The sequence below is a fragment of the Ursus arctos genome, unplaced genomic scaffold (assembly GCF_023065955.2).
Source record: "Ursus arctos isolate Adak ecotype North America unplaced genomic scaffold, UrsArc2.0 scaffold_21, whole genome shotgun sequence".
NCBI lineage: Eukaryota > Metazoa > Chordata > Mammalia > Carnivora > Ursidae > Ursus > Ursus arctos.
In genome coordinates this window covers 6,195,516-6,211,147 of record NW_026622886.1, presented here as the reverse complement: position 1 = coordinate 6,211,147, position 15,632 = coordinate 6,195,516, and the positions used below count along the sequence as shown (strand labels likewise).

Sequence of the window (15,632 nt, the reverse complement as noted above, 5' to 3'; positions counted from 1 at the left end):
AGGGTCCAAAAGAGAACCAGAGTCACTAGTGGGGCAGTGTCTGGTCTTCATGGTGCCTACTGGAGAAAAGTGTAGACGACTCTGCACCTTGACACCATGACCCGGGCACCTCTCCGCCTAGTGGCCGGTACCTGAAGAAAGAGTCCGTCTTACACTGCTGTGGCTTTTAATTTTTTTCTCTTTCCCGAAGGAGTTTAAATATATAATTTACTGATTAAAAGTCAGTGACATGGCGACTAAGTGCAGAGTGGGATCTTGGAGCAGAAGGACATTAGTGGGAGAACAGCGAGACGGAAGAAAGTCCGCAGTTCAGTTCATAGCGTTGGGTCAGTGTTAACATCTTCGTCTTGACAAACACCAAACTAAGGAGAAGCTGAGGGAAGGGTTTACAGGAACTCTACTATCTTTTTTCTTTTTTTAAAGATTTTATTTATCTATTCGACAGAGATAGAGACAGCCAGCGAGAGAGGGAACACAAGCAGGGGGAGTGGGAGAGGAAGAAGCAGGCTTATAGCGGAGGAGCCTGATGTGGGGCTCGATCCCATAGCGCCGGGATCACGCCCTGAGCCGAAGGCAGACGCTTAACCACTGTGCCACCCAGGCGCCCCAGGAACTCTACTACCTTGACACTTTTCTGCAAATCTAAAATTATTCCAAAGTAAAAAGTATTTAAAAAGAAATTAGGGAAGGGGCGCCTGGGTGGCTCAGTCGGTTAAGCGTCTGCCTTCAGCTCAGGTCATGATCTCAGGGTCCTGGGATCGAGCCCCATGTCAGGCTCCGTGCTCCACAGGGAGTCTGCTTCTCCCTCTGCCTCTGCTGCTCCCCACAGCTTGTGCTCTGGCTCCCACACGCTCACGGCGCTCTCTGTCTCTTTTGCTGTCTATCTCAAATAAATAAAATCTTTTTTAAAAATTAGGGAAAATAATGAGGGAAAAATTCAAACTCGGGGTTTGCAGATAATAGCTGGAGAGGTCTGGTTCGGTTTTTTCATGTTTTGGTTACGAAAAGATCCCAGTCACCCTGAGAAGTTGCGGTGTGTTCCACCGACCACTGACACTGTTGGTTTTTCACCCGAGCAAAGGTAGCTGGCAGCGGGAGGTCTGCACACAGCCAGGTTAAGCCAGCTGCACGGTCTCGTGTGTGGCTTGTCTCCCGTGTGCTCAGTATTGGCATAGGACACTGGAGGTGGGATCCAGAGGGTGTTTGTGGAACCCCAGCAGCTGTCCTGTGGAGCTTGGAGTCGGTTTGGAAACCCCCGTTGTCCAAGGTGGCACAGAGGCTGGAGCCCAGCCCCCGGCCATGGCCTCGCTCTTGGCCCCCAGGGCCGTGGCCATCTCTCCTGCTCCCTCCGCAGGAGCTCAACCGGACGTGCCGAGCCATGCAGCAGAGGGTCCTGGAGCTCATCCCCCGAATCGCCAATGAGCAGCTCACTGAGGAGCTGCTCATCGTCAACGACAACCTCAACAATGTGTTCCTGCGCCACGAACGGTAGCCCGCCCCCTCCCCTGGCCTCTGGCCAGCTGCCCCAGCCCGCTTCCTCCCCTGGCTCCCTGTCCACACTGCCTGGCCTCCTCCCGCCTCCCTCTCAGACACCAGGCCGAGCACCATCAGCTCTCTTCTTCCCCAGTGGGCATGAGCTTCACGCAGCCTGCCGGCCACCTCTCCTCTCCTCGCCAGAGCGTGTCCTGCCGCCGCATCCCTGCATGCAGGCTGCTCTGTCCTTGCTCGCTCCGCCGCTGCCTGGCTCCGGGGCCGTGGGCCAGTTATGACTATGGCTCTTTGACTCTCTGCACACTACACGACACTCACTTAAGCAGGAAAAGAGTTCATGAGGAGAATAGTCTTTATGGACAGGAGAGTTTTCAGAATCCAAAGAAGACTCAAACAGTGAGTCCTGCCAGCAGAGCAGGAAAGAGAAATCCCAGGGCGGCTCCGGGGTCTCAGGGTGGAAACTCCTGGACCATGTCCCTAGGGTGTGGCCATCAGGAAATGGGGCCCAGACACTTGCCCACTTTCTGTCATCCTGTTCAAGAGTCAGCTCCCCAGGAGAAACGGATTTGCTCAGCTTTGTGGGACCCACCAGTTGGCGAAGGGAAGAAGGGCCCTTGCAGGCGGTTGCTCCAGGATCCCAGGAAAGGGGGAAGAGCAGCTCCCCAGAGGGCACTCAGGTGCTATTACCAAAGCAGGGAGAAGGGATGCCGGGCTCTCTGTATCTGCCCCGTGGGGTGACTAAGAGTCCGCGCAGTGATTCATGTAAGCACTTAGCAACCAGGGCTGTCTGGGTCAAGACACAGTTATGCAGCCTTCTCTAGCCTTTATTCATTTCTGCTCATTCTGCAGCAACAGACTCCAAGTGATTCTGAGTCAGTCGGCAGTAGGGGAGGTGGGGCCTGCTGTGGGCCACGTCTGCCCAGCCCTTCCTGCTCCCTGGCCTACTGGAATAGAAGAGTCCCTTTCTGCCATTTTGGGGTGTAGGCTGAGGTGGCCCAAGGGCCCAATCTGGGGATGACTAGGACCCCTTGACACCCACAGGCATCAGGCCTGACATATGCCTGCTTCCTCCTAGTTCACGGTTCTACTCACAGTCAGGGTCTTTGCTGGATCCTCGCGTCTGGGAGGCAGGTTCCGCTGTCACCCCTTGTGATAGACAGGAGGCTGAGGTTCAGAAGTGACATACCTCCAGTCACTCAGTAAGTGACAGGGCCCGGCCTCAGCAGACCATGGCCTTCTCCAGTCACCTCAAGCAGCCAGGAGGCTAGTCGGAGGCTAGTCCCAGTGCCTCCAGGAAGCAGCATAAGACACCGCTTCTGAGAGCCACTGACATGTGCACACAAGTGTGTAAGCAAATCACCAAACGCGTTTGATAAAATAGCACTCGCCTTTGCCATGTGCCGTGCATCCCCATTTTCCTCTCTGTTCTAGCTTATTTCTGTTTGTTCATTTACTACTGGTCATGACAAGTGGCCAGATAATTGGTCGTTCACATTGGGACAGTCTGGCAAGTGAACGAGGGGCGCTGTTACCAGTTCCCTGGGTTCAGCAGGCATAAATGGGCTCTGTCCCCCTAATTGTGACTCACTGCCGTGGATGTGGAGGCCAGCAGTGTGAAGAGCTCTGCCTGGGCTGTGCTGAGGCACCTCTCTGTCTCTCTGACCCAGCTTGTTTCTGTCTTCGTAGGTTTGAACGGTTCCGAACAGGCCAGACCGGCAAGGTAAAGGCGCTTTTCTGAGACCACATCATGCCTGTGTTGATGGGAAAGAGGAGGCGGGCCGTGCTCACCTCCCTCCCCAGACATCCTGATAGGATATGCCTTCTTATCCAGGCCCAGAGAGAAGTCCCCTTCTCACTTTTTCTGTCACTGTTCCTTTAAGGTAACTAAGGCTCTGCCACCAGCTGATGCCCCAGGGTCTTCCCAGCCTCCCAGGGGGTGCAGCTGAGCTCGAGGCGGAGTGGGGCTGACTCCCTGATTCCCAGTCATAGCTGCTGGGGCCCTTGTGGCACATCCTTGAGCAACACCGGCCTCTCCCTTCTCCCCAGGCCCCACGAGAGGCCGAGGCGGCGGCTGACCTGATCGACATGGGCCCTGACCAGGCGGCCACCGGCAGCCTCTCGTCCCAGCTGGCGGGAATGAGTAAGTGCCGTGTGGGGGTTCTGGCCGAGGGCACACAATGGTGCTGTGGGCACCCCTGCACTTTGGGGGTGCTCTCCTGTTAGAGCTGGAGTGCCAGCAGTAAAACATAGGCCCAGACCTCACCTCGCTGGGCTGAACCCCACTGCAAGGCAGGGTACCCAGGACCAAACACGTGGGGCTCTCTCTCTCACAGCCCGCAACTCCCAAGCACCCTCGGACCTCAGAAGCCCAGTGCTTTGTGGTCGCCCCTCGACACCGAATTCTCTGTGACCTGAGCCATCTGGGCGAGCCTAGGCTAGTCCCTTGAGCATCCTATGCCCCCTTCACTCCTGTGTAACGGGCAGGAATGGGCCCTTCCTCACAGGTCGCCGTGAGGACTGGGTAAGCACACACAGAAGGGGGCTGAGACCAGCACTGGGCCCAGGGTGCACACCCCAGACACGCCAGCAGTTGCCGTCACCATCACTGTGATTAGTCTCCCAACTGCTGGTTGCCTGCTTGTGCCAAGCCCTAGGAAGTCATCAAGAGCCCACTCTGAACCACTACTCCTGGGCTGTTTGAAAACTCAGCCATACATCTAATCACTCCCCTGCTGCTCAGCCGTGTACTATGCCAGATGTGCTAGGCAGCGTGTTACCTGCCCTCTGCACAGCTGCCCTGGGAGGGGGCCTGTGTCTCCACCTTAGGGAGAGGAAGTCACGTGCCCACGGTCCCTTAGCTGGCACATGGCCTGCCCCATCCTACACCCGCACCGGCCCCACCCCGACCCTGCTGCTTCTCCAGAATTGTCCCTGGGCCTGGCAGCTCTGCCACTGTTCAGTGTGCAGGAACAGGTGGCGGACCCTTCATGTGCCTTTCTGTCCCTGCAGACCTGGGCTCCAGCAGCGTGAGGGCTGGCCTGCAGTCTCTGGAGGCCTCTGGCCAACTGGAAGGCGAGTTTGACATGTTTGCGCTGACCCGGGGCAGCTCTCTGGCTGACCAACGAAAAGAGTGAGTGGCCCGGCCCCACCCTGTCCCCCGCAGTTTGGGCTGCCCCCTGTGAGGGCAGACCCCTTCTGGGCCCCTGAACCCGGTTGTTTGGCACGCCACGTGGAAGGGCACACAGCCCCCTGCCTGAACCCCTCAGGATGGCAGAGTTCCTACCCCTAGATCAGTCCCTCATGGGCCGGAGAGCCCTGTGGCCAAGAGGCAGACTTCATGCCCCACAGGCAGGCCTGGGTGGGGGAAGGGACCCCTGTGGTTTTATGAGCAACTGTGCACCAGAATCTTACATAATCTGATCAGAGGAGGAAGCCGAGGCACTGAGGGGCTGGGTCATTTGCCCCAAGTCAGGCCGTTGATGTTTGGCAGCACTAGGTTGCGAGCCCAGCGTTACTGGTTCCAAAACAGCATCTCCAGGCCGCCCCGTCTCCCTGCTACACTGTAGGCCACACACCACGCCCTCCAGGGCCGGCAGGGAAGATCCCTGATAAAACCTCGGGGACTTGTCTAGTCATTTCTCATGATCCCTAGCCACCCTTAACTTTCCCCAAAAGTCCCTGTTGCTCTACTCGGGTCTGACCCTCTGCACCAGAGCTGGGGTTCTGTCCTTTCCTGGGGACAGTGTTTTCAGGGAGGTGCTTTCAGCAGCCAAGGCCAGCCCCTTGCCTCAACTTCTCGAGACTTTCCCCCTAAAGGCTTTTCAGGGGAAGCAGTTTGCTTGGTATTCTCAGCCCTTTTCTCAGGACCCAGGACTGAGCTGTGGGCAGCCAGGATTTACAGCCAAGGAAAGCTCTAGGTTAAGGGATTCCCTCAGCAGTTGCCCCTGGCTCCCCAGTGGTCATTCTGGTCATTTGAATGGCTTTTGGCCTCCCCACCTTGCCCTGTCTTTGGAAACTGTCAGTGGGCCTCCGAGGGCCCAGGGATGCCCTAGCCACACCACGTGCAGGTCAAATCGGATAGGCTGCAGCTAGCCTGGCTCCGTGGGGTTGCTCAGCTCTGCCCACTGACCGTAGGCAGCTTGGGCCATGAGCTGTGTCTTTAGTCTGGGCCGTCTGCACTCCCAGGCTCTGGTGCTCAGAGACCAGCAGCTCACGGTTGCCATGGAGTTTGGGGCACTGTGAGGCCGCTGTGCAGGTGGAAGCTAATGAGTCCAGTGGGATTTGCAGCCAGGAGGGTGGCCCGCCCGCCAGGCCCCAGCAGGCAGCACACTGGCCATGCCGGAGAGGCCCTGGCTCTTGGCCCGGCTCTCCAGCCTGGCTGAGGCTCGCTGTTGCTCCATCGCCCCTTTGGGGAGCAGGGCCCTGCGGGGGGGCAGAGAAAAGCACACCCGGCACCTGCTCTCCGGAGCCTGCAGTCTCATGGGGAGTCAGGTGCACAGACCACGACCATGCTGTGCTAACTGCTGTCCTAGAGGGGCGTGCCGGGCACTGTGGGCACGCGTGGTGGCTGCAGCACTGCAGAGGGTGCTCAGGGCTGGACCTCGGCGATGAGAAGCAGGAAGGCCGTGTCAGGCTGTAGGAACAGTGTGTGCAAAGGCTCAGAGGCAGGGAGAGCATGAGATGCTGGGTGGGGGAGGGCACATCCTGTACCTTCTCGGGTAATGGGTTCTCCTGCAGGCCCTCCCTGGGGACTGGTTTCTGCCACAGCAGAAGGCACCTCACAGGGAGGAGAGTGCCCTAGCATCGAGTTCCTCTTGCCTTTGTCCTGCTGGGGAGTCCCTCCCTTAGGCTGCAGCTGGATCTTCTAGCCCTGACTGGCCTTTGGACTCCCCTCCTCGCCCTGTCTCCCAGGGCTCTTGAATCCTCTGAGGCGTTTTCTGCCCACCCTGTGTCTGGCCCACACCTCTGTCTGCCTCCCTGGCTCCTGCTTCCCTCTCACCTGTGCCAGCTCTGTGTCTGCTCTGCAGGGAACCCCTCTTTTTCTGCTCCAGCCCTGACCACTGGCATGATCACGGCCTCTCCAGCTGACCAGGCCCCTCCACTTGGGATCCCAAGGAGAGCGACAGGGAGCATCTGGACGAGCCAGACTCAGGGCCCCTCAGCCAGGCTTTACTGAAAGTGGGGTGCTCTTCCTTGCCTTCTTCTGTATCACCATCCTGGGGACACGCTCCACTTCCTCCCCAGTGCCACTGTCATCCAGGTGACCCCCAGTCCAGTCCCTGCCCACCAGCCTCCCCACAGCCCTCTGAGGGGCAGCCCTCCGTGCGCCTGTGCTAGGTGTGGGGCAGTGGACGCCTGGCCCAGCATCTGCAGCTGGGAGAGGGCCTTGTGGGCTTCCTCTGTCAGGGATGTCTTCGGCCGTCCCCTGCCTCAGGCATGGCCCCAGGGTCGGCCAAGCTTCGTCCTCAGGGCCGTGTGGGTTGGAGAGACACAGAAAAGCAGAGATGGGGGACGTAATTAGGAAAGAACATATAGGTCTTTAGAGTAAGGAGAAGGATCGGTTTCTCTGTGTTCCTAGAGCTGGACCTGCCTCATTCTGCCTTTTTCCATAGCACACCGGCCGTGTCTTAGAGGGAAAGCAGCATGGCTACCTCCGTAGCCTGAGTGGGCAGGCCTTCCCTGGGTCAGGACCCATGGCCCATCTTAGCCACCACTTCCTCCTCCCCAGCTCTCACTGCCCAGGTTTAGCCAGGGATACTGAGCTGCCCTCCAGAAGGGTGTGAGCACACCACCCGCCACCCTGGCTTTCAGGGTGGCTCCAGCTCAGCCCTGAAGATAGTCCCCAGCCCACCGATGCACGGGAGGTGAGCCAGCTAACGATGGCACTCTTCTGGCTAACTCTATGTCCCGCAGGAGCGAGTGGACGGCAGTGCTGTCCGAACGGCGGCCTGGGTATTTGGGGATCTTACTCAAGAAGCTCTGGTGTGCCGGTCTACCCCATTCCCAGGAGGGCCATTTGACATTGCAAGGGTTTCATTCGATGGGGTCCCAGTTCCTTAAACCGACCTGGCCCACCCCTAAGTGCAGGGCTTTTCCTTTGTGACTTATTCTGTGGGGCACTTCTTCCCTCAAAACTGTACTGGGCTGGTGCCGAGCCTCACCTCCTTCAGTGAGCGCTTCAGAGGGAGAATAACCACTCTTTTCCAGAGTCAGGGCTGAGTCCCCAAGGCCGCCTCCGGCTCCCCCTGAGACTCACCTCAAACCCAGCAAACAGCCTCCCGGTGCCCAGCCCTCCCCCTCTCTGCTCCACGCAGCTGACCGGCATCCCCCAGGACATTCAGGGGCCCCTCCACCAAGCTTCCAGGGCAGGGCCGGGCGCGGGAGAGCTGCGTGTTGGGGAGCCATGCGGATCGCGCCCCACCCAGCCATCTGCACGGCTGTTTTCAGCAGCGGAAGGGAACGCCCCATCCAGGGCAGCCTTCTACAGAACCATGATTTATTACATTACAAAGTAGAAGCCGCTCAAAGAAGGGTCTGGAGAAATTCTGGAGGAATTCTCCGTGGGCCTGGGGGCACAGACGCTATTTCTCAGCCCTGGAGTTAGGCCAGATCTGGTGAGAGCCGTTGGAGAGCTTGCTCTTGGCCTTTGGCCCCACCACCCTCTGTCCCTTCAGCCTCATTGCTGCCTCTCACTGTCACATGTGTGAGTCCAGGTCTCCCCTCCCCAGGCAGGCCTGCTGAGTCGGAACCCTTCCTGGGGCCTGAGCCACTCTCTACCCAGGTGTGACCCAGGTCCACCCAGGATGTGTGAGTCCAGCTTGTCCCCACCCACCCCTGCACCCCCTGCCCGGTACAGCAAGGGCAGCATTCACGGTGGCGTTGGTCTCTGTGTTTCAGGGTGAAATACGAAGCCCCCCAAGCAACGGATGGTCTGGCGGGAGCCCTGGATGCCCGACAGCAGAACACTGGAGCGGTAAGCAGAGGGTCTTACTGCCACCTGATCCAGAAGGAAGGCCAGAAAATGCTTGCCCACAGGTCCCCCCATGTGCTGGGTCCTTTGTCGCTAATGTGGAAATTCCCATCTCACAGCTGAGGCAACAGTCTGAGAGGTTGTCATCTGCCCAAGTTCACCCAGTGAGGAAGGGCTGGATCAAGGACTCGGACAGACCTGGGTCTGAGCCGGGGAGCTGCACTCCCACAGTCTGGGTTCCCGGCCGTGTGTCCTGTACAGTGGCTTACAGGAGGATGTGTGAAAGGGAGTGTTGACGGTGCTTGGCAAAGTTAGAACTCCGTCAACATTCTGCCTCACCACCTCTCTAGAGACCCACTGTTTGCAGGACTGTGGACAGAGAGGACCAGAGGACAGACCCTAAAACTTCAGGGAGGCACCCAGGGGTGCCATTTGAGTTCCATCGAAGTGCTTGACTGTGCAGGGAGTGATAGTCACCTGCCTGGCACTGAGTGAGCTCTCTGGGGGATTCCCTCCCCCTCGCCCTTGGCAAGAACTCCAAGTCAAGTTCTTGTCCCTTTGAATTTGTCTCTGGATGCCTTTGGGGCAACAAGAGTTCCTGTTCCAGTAAGTGGACAGAGTATCTCCTTGGGAGGCAGCTAGAAACAGCAGGGCCCGGGGGTCGGAGAGGCAGGAGTGAAGGGTTGGTGGAGGAGAGGGCGGGGGACAGCACAGGCTTCTGAGGCTAGAGTGGGACTGGGTGACAGCAGACGGAGCCGGAGGGGCCGCAGGGACTGGACGGAGGGCCTCGGGCAGCCGGGAGCACTGTGTGAGGTGGGGGCCATGGTCAGTCTTGAGCAGAGGGGAAGCTTTAGCCATCCATTTTAGAAAGATCCAGCATGGAAGCTGGGAGAGCAGCTAGGCGGCTGTGGAAGCTGCCCAGTGTGCTGGTGGGTGGGGCGTCCCAGAGACTCCCCGAAGGCATCCCTAACATCTCAGGAGTCCTTCCCACAGTCAGAACAGAGCAAGACGCGGCGCGCTGTGGAGGCGGGAGCGGCTGGAGCATCTCTCGGCTCCCGTGCATGCTGTGTGGCCCGGCACCAGGCAGCACACGCTCACACCTGTGGCTCAGAGCCTCCCGTGCTTTTCCCTTGTCCCACCTGTGCCCTGTGCCAGGCCCTCTCCGTACCCCCCTGAGTGTTCACACAAACCCTTGGGGCATGTGGCTATCCCTCTGACAGGTGAGGAAACAGAGCCAGGCCAAGGGAGGTGGCAGGTGTAATGTCTTTAGTGTGGTGCCTGGCACCTAGTGCGGCGTTCGATCGCGCCTGCGCGGCTGGGTGGTTAGCCCCACCTGCGGACAACGAAACCCAGGCTTGGCGTGGTGAGGTCATTTGCCCAAGATCTCACAGCCGTTGCTCTTTCTGGCTCCAGAGCCAATGCTGGTAGTAAGAGCCCCAGACGGCCTGCAGGGTTCTAAGGAACAGAGGTGAACACGCCAGAAAATCTGGCCCCCAGAATCCGGATGAATCCAAACACTCTGGAAGCCTGCTGGAAGCTCTTGGCACCTGGCCTCTCATGCTCAGAGGCTAACTCCATAGCCAACCCTTCCAGGTGCAGAGGAAGGAGCTGCTGCCCAGAGACAGGTGTCACTCGCCCAGGGGCACACGGTGACTCGGGCATATATGTCAGGGGCATGACAAGAACTAGAACCCAGATCTCCTGGCTCCTACTCGGCCTCTACACACCTCTCCCTACCTACCTCTACTTGAAGAAGAGCAGAAGCTGCTAAGTGATTGTTTATTTCTCTCTGACCGCTCGAGAGATCTAAGCAGCTTCCATCAGAGCAGGGAGTGATGTTCTTAAAACTGTCTATAAACACCTGCTCCAGGGGTGGATCCGTCTGGCGGGTGCCGGTAAGGTTTCTCCCACTGAACTGTCAGGCTGTGATTCCGAGTTGCACAGTGCAGAGTGGAGCCCAGTGCCGGCTCTGTGGGCAGCCAGGGTTTGCCCCCGGGCTCCAAGAGTCACGGGGGTGTCGGACAGCGAGTGCCTGGCTCCGGGCCGGTCCGCCCAGGGTGGGGGAGGCAGGACTCTAGCCTCTCTGTGCCACCAGTCATCTCTGGGATCCTCAGGAATCCTGTTTGCCCATCGATAAACATGAGGGGACTGGTAGAACAGTGTTCTAATCCTGGGACACCCATCAGCATCCCCGCACAGCCAGCAGACTGGCTAAGCCATTCTGGGCTTGCTCAGACCCGACCCCAGGAGTGTTCTGGAAAGGGAGGAGAAGCTTTGCCCAGCATATTCAGGACTCTGGGGTCCCAGGGCCATTGTGGTTCATCCCACGGTGAGACACCCTCTGCTGCTTCCTGTCCCACCTCACCTGCCACCACAGCACCAGTACTGGCACAGGTGTGCATACACACGTGTGCACGCACACCCACCCACACACATGCACGTGCGGCCTCCTGAGGTAGTAAGAGGCCTGCTGACCTGAGAGGGGCGTCCGTGCGGGAGAAGGCTGCCAGCACACCCGGGGTCCCTGGCCCTGCCCCTCCCACCACCCTCAGCTTGCCGTTTTTTCACCCAGATGGGAGGCAGCAGTGAGAAGAGCCTCAGTGACTGGATGATGAGACAAGGCATGGTGAGGAGAGGCCAGGCTGGCCGACCCAGAGAGCCGAGACTGCCACTGGCAGGGGTCCCACCTAGGGGTGCTGTCGGAGGGGGCAGGACCGTTACACCCAGAGAAGAACAAGGGGTGCTGTGGGTGCCCCCCAGCACAGCCCCACCCCCTTTGCTCCAGCTTCCATGGCCCCCCGGTGCCCACTTCCGGATCCTGACTCGGAAGCCAGGCCCAGGTGGCCCATCTGGCAGATGGGAGGTGACTGGGGCTCGCTGGTTCTGCACCGAGTGCCAGCAGAGAGCTGAGTGGGAGAGGGAGCTGGTGTGGGCAGCCCAGAGCACGAGCTGCTGCCGCCGCCACTACTGCTACTGGGAAGTGGGCTCCTGCTCCGCGCTGGGGTCCTCGGGTGCTGGGAACAGGGCTTGGGGACAGAGCCGGCTTGGCTGGAGAAAGACTGTCGCTCTCCCTCTCTTTCCTGAAGTAGCTGAGTAGTAACTGGCTCTTCTCGAGCACCTCTCTGTGCCATAGTCCTTCTCTCTGTCCCCTCCCTTCATTCCCGCAGCAGGCTGGACGGTAGGTACTGCGTCACCTTCTCTACAGACGAGAGAAGCCAGGTCAGAGAAGTAACCTGACCAAGCCACACTATATTAAGGGCCGAGCCGGACTGTGGTCTCCGACCCTGTCCCCCAGACCTTGTGCTGGGTCCGCACACTATAGAAGGAAGCCCGCAGCCCCCGTGCGGCAGCCTTTGTGGCACAGCCCATGGGTTTGCAGCACAAAGCGAAAGGCCCTGTGAGTAGCCCCCGCCCCTGAGTGCACCAGCCCGGCCTGGTCTGGTCATCTCGGCACCTCCCTGCGCTCTGGCGCTTCTGGGCCCCTTCCAGCATGAGCTGCGAGTCTGCAGGGCCAGGAGACGGACGCTGGCTGCCCTCAGCCACCCTCGATGGCCGGCCCCTCCTGGGGCTTCAAATATTCTTCCATCAGATGCTCCAGAGCGGCTGTGCGTAGGCCCTGCCCTGATTCCAGCCTCCCCTCCAGCCCGGCACCTCAGCACCCTTGGCCTGTGGCAGCAGGAGGGTCCGTTCTTTCCTCACGTCCGTGCTCCAGCTGCTAGGAGCCCCCTCCCCGCCCCCTGCTTAGTGGCCCTGTATCCCCCTTGTGCACAACCCGGCACAGCAGGCAGAATTGTGGGCCCCAGGCAGCTGGCAGGAGCCATGTTGGAGGGGATACGAGGATCTCAACCTCCCCTAAAGGGTGTGGGGCATGTGTGGCCCCATTTCATAAGTGAGGAGGGTGGGGGGTGACAGCCGTAGGCCGGCCAGCCAGTGGGCCCCAAGCTGCCTGGACCTTCATCTTGGCTCCCAGTGCTCTGCCCTTCACTGCCTCACCCTCTGTCCTTCCAGATCCCCGTCACCCAGGCCTGCCTCATGGAGGACATCGAGCAGTGGCTGTCCACTGACGTGGTAAGCTGGGGCCTGTCCAGCCCAGAAGCAAAGGCTCGGGCGCATTGCTCACCCACCCAACAGCAGGCTCCCGTTTTTCTCTGGAGGAAGTGATTGTCACGGGGGCAGGGTGAACAGCTGGTGAGGAGGGGAGCATCAGTGTGGGACACCTCCCGCCACCCTCTCGTGGGCACTCTCTTCAGAGGAGGACCTGGGCACGGCATGCCTCACGGCTGCTGGAGCAGACCCTTTCCTGAGCGTGCCGCCACTGTGGGTCCCCCGGAGTCTCAGCCAGCTGAAGGGAAGGCGGGATGGGCTGAGGGTCCCCGTGACCGCGCTGAGCCCTGCACCTGAACCAGCTCGGGGAGCCCTCCAGCACCTGTCCGAGAGAAACCACCGGCAGCCCCATCTTACAGACCAGGAGGCTGACGAGCAGCCGTGAGGGGTGCTGAGCCCAGGAGGAAGCAGGAGCCCAGGCCATCTGCAGAGCCCTGCGGCCCCCAGAGATCAGAAGGGGCAGCCAGACTCAGCTCTCCCGTCCAGGGCTCCTTCCCCGGCATCTGCCACCCCACCTTTGGGCACCAAAGACAGGGCCTGAGCATTCCCAGACCCAGAGGCTGCCTCTGCCAGCGGCTGCCTCTGCCAGCGGCCAAGACTGTATGTATTCTACCCGAGGTCGGGCAAGGGTCCATGTCAGGTGGTGGCAGAAGGCACCCCCACCCCCAACTTCAGCATGCGTGGTCTTCATCTCTGGATCCCTTCCCACCACAAGGGCAAGTCTGTCCATGCTCTACACACCAGAAGGAAAGGAACTGGTGTTCATTGAGGACCCATGGGGCCCCACACCCTGGGCTTGGCACTCCGTGTAATATTCCATTTTAGCTTCCCGACAACCAATTTTGACACTCGGTAAACTGAGGCACAGAGCAGTCAGGTGACATCCAAGGCTGCAGCTCAGGAAGGGGTGGGGCTGAGGTTCAGGTCCTGGGCCCAGCCTGTGCCTGCCCCACCCTGCCGGGACCACTGTGGCTAACCTCTGTCTCCTTCTGCTTTCTCAGGGGAATGAGGCAGAGGAGCCCAAGGGCGTCACCAGTGAAGGTAGTAGGCCCTGCCCCCCCCACTAGCCCACCCCCCCACCAGCCCCCCCCCCATGGGGCCGCAGAACCCACCCCCAGCCCCTCTCTTGTTCCTTTAGAATTTGACAAGTTCCTGGAAGAACGGGCCAAAGCAGCTGATCGGTTGCCCAACCTCTCCAGCCCCTCGGCCGAGGGGCCCCCGGGTCCCCCTCGTGGCACTGCCCCTCGAAAGAAGACCCAGGAGAAAGATGAGGACACACTGTTTGCCTTATGAGCGTGGGGTCTGGCGCCTGCAGCTCGAGCCCCTGCTGCCCCCACACCCCTTGGCTGGGGCTTCTTTCCCTCCTTCGGTGTTAAGGCTGCTTTGAGGATGGCTTGTAACCCCCTTCTCTCCTCCTCGAGGATGGGCTGACCCCGCTGTGGCTGGGCCACGCTGCCTGGGCTGTGGAGAGGCAGCTGGATGAACTGGGGTAACAGGTCAGTTCCACGTTGGGATCTTGGCCAACTCCTGCCTCCTTCCCTACCCTGACCGACCGACCACTACTTTGCTGAGAACCGGGAGGTCCTGTGACAGACTGGCTGCTTGGTCGCCCTGGTGTGACTCCTTGCCCTGGGTGATCCCCTCTCTGGACTCATCCCCAGAGGTGCCTACACTGCCAGCCAAGGCCTTGGCTGGGGGCTGGAGACAGCAGAAGCTTCTGTCACAGCCCCTGGCCATCCCCTGGCATCTGCATCGTGGAGCCCAAGGCTCTGGCTGGCTGTTGAGGGGGCTGCCAAGCTGCATGCTGTCCAGGTACGAAGCTGCACGTGGTGGGGGTGAGACTTCCCCAGGCTGAGCACCTGTGACCCCCACGACCTCCACTGCCTTTTCCTCCTCTGTCCCTCCCGGGCAGGGCTCCACCGGGCACTGGGTCCACCTACCTGTTGATTGATCTTCTTGTCCTGGGAGAGGTGCCTTTTGTATCCCCAATTAAAGGTAGAAAAGCACCCTGCTAGCGACCCTGTTCAGTCTCCAGCTGGAAAGTGGCTTACGGGGACTGCTTTGGGTGGGCCGGGGGCGTCCGAGAGACAGCCACCTGCAGATGGTAGGGGAGGGGCAGTCGGACGGGGCATCCAGCAACACCTGTCACCAGGTGCGGACAGGCGCAGCCACGGTTTGCCCTGCCAGGAGGCCCCACTGCTCTCTGAGGGGCATCCCACCATGGCCCCAAGGGCACCTCCCCCCCTGCCGTCCACCATCAGCCCAGCTCCTGCCCGGCAACGGGAAGCACGTGGGAGCAGGTGCAGACAGTGTGGGCGTCCTGTCTGAGGCAGGTGCCAGGCACTGCACGAGGCCACACGCGGGCTCATGGCGGGCTCATGGCATTGTCACAAGATGCTGGAGGAAAATAGCGTCTCACGTCACAGATGCTGAGTCTGTGACTCAGTGGGTCACGTGAGCTGCCCCAGCCCAGAGAATGCGGCATAGATGCAGCTGTTGGTCATGTCCTGGGCGTTTCTCATGCTTCAGTGCGTTCCCATTTTTCAGATGACAGCACTGAGGCTCAGTTTGAGTGACTTGGCACACAGTTCGGGCAGCTGAGCCACAGGCCAGGCATAGGGTGTCTGTTCTTATTCAGTCTATGGCAACGTGAGAACTCTAGGTCTTGGGAACCCCTTTTTCCAGTCTGGAATCTCCATACCAGACTCCCCGAGAGTCACTGCTTAAGCCATGCTAGAGCCTCAGTTGGAGCAGTCGGCCTGCCTGAAAGGTCAGCCTGTGGAAGAGAGCAGAAGTCAAAGTTCTGCTGAACCCCCTCGGTTCAGGGGGACCCGGACTGCGGCCTGGGTCTGTCTGTGAGCAGCCGTGGACTCCCATCAGTGACGAGCAGGCAGCACCTGTGATGTGAGGGTGGCCTGGAGCGGAGTGTGCAGGAGACTGGGCCCTGCCAGCTCTCCAGGTGGAGGTGGGGCAAGGAATGCCAGGGATGCCCCTAGGCCTGTCCATCCCCTAAGCAGGGGAGACAGGGGTCTCCTTGTCCGGGCCAAGCTTGCAGAGGAGCCACGCC

General features: G+C 59.9%; 1 protein-coding gene across 4 annotated transcripts in view; it reads left to right on the top strand.

The window, feature by feature from the left end:
• Positions 1 to 14,576, top strand: part of TOM1 (target of myb1 membrane trafficking protein) — a 39,538-nt gene extending 24,962 nt beyond the window's left edge. For 2 of the 4 annotated variants that reach the window (XM_026499714.4, XM_048217919.2), the window contains exons 8-16: positions 1,355 to 1,488; positions 3,178 to 3,211; positions 3,538 to 3,631; positions 4,501 to 4,621; positions 8,389 to 8,464; positions 11,034 to 11,087; positions 12,470 to 12,529; positions 13,567 to 13,606; positions 13,704 to 14,576. In XM_026499714.4, coding sequence (XP_026355499.2) covers positions 1,355 to 1,488; positions 3,178 to 3,211; positions 3,538 to 3,631; positions 4,501 to 4,621; positions 8,389 to 8,464; positions 11,034 to 11,087; positions 12,470 to 12,529; positions 13,567 to 13,606; positions 13,704 to 13,858 — 768 coding nt within the window. In that variant the 3' untranslated portion in view covers positions 13,859 to 14,576. The remainder of the gene's footprint in view (positions 1 to 1,354; positions 1,489 to 3,177; positions 3,212 to 3,537; positions 3,632 to 4,500; positions 4,622 to 8,388; positions 8,465 to 11,033; positions 11,088 to 12,469; positions 12,530 to 13,566; positions 13,607 to 13,703) is intronic. The other 2 variants (XM_026499716.4, XM_057316320.1) reach the window with 1 other exon arrangement.
• The last annotated feature ends 1,056 nt before the right edge of the window (positions 14,577 to 15,632 follow it).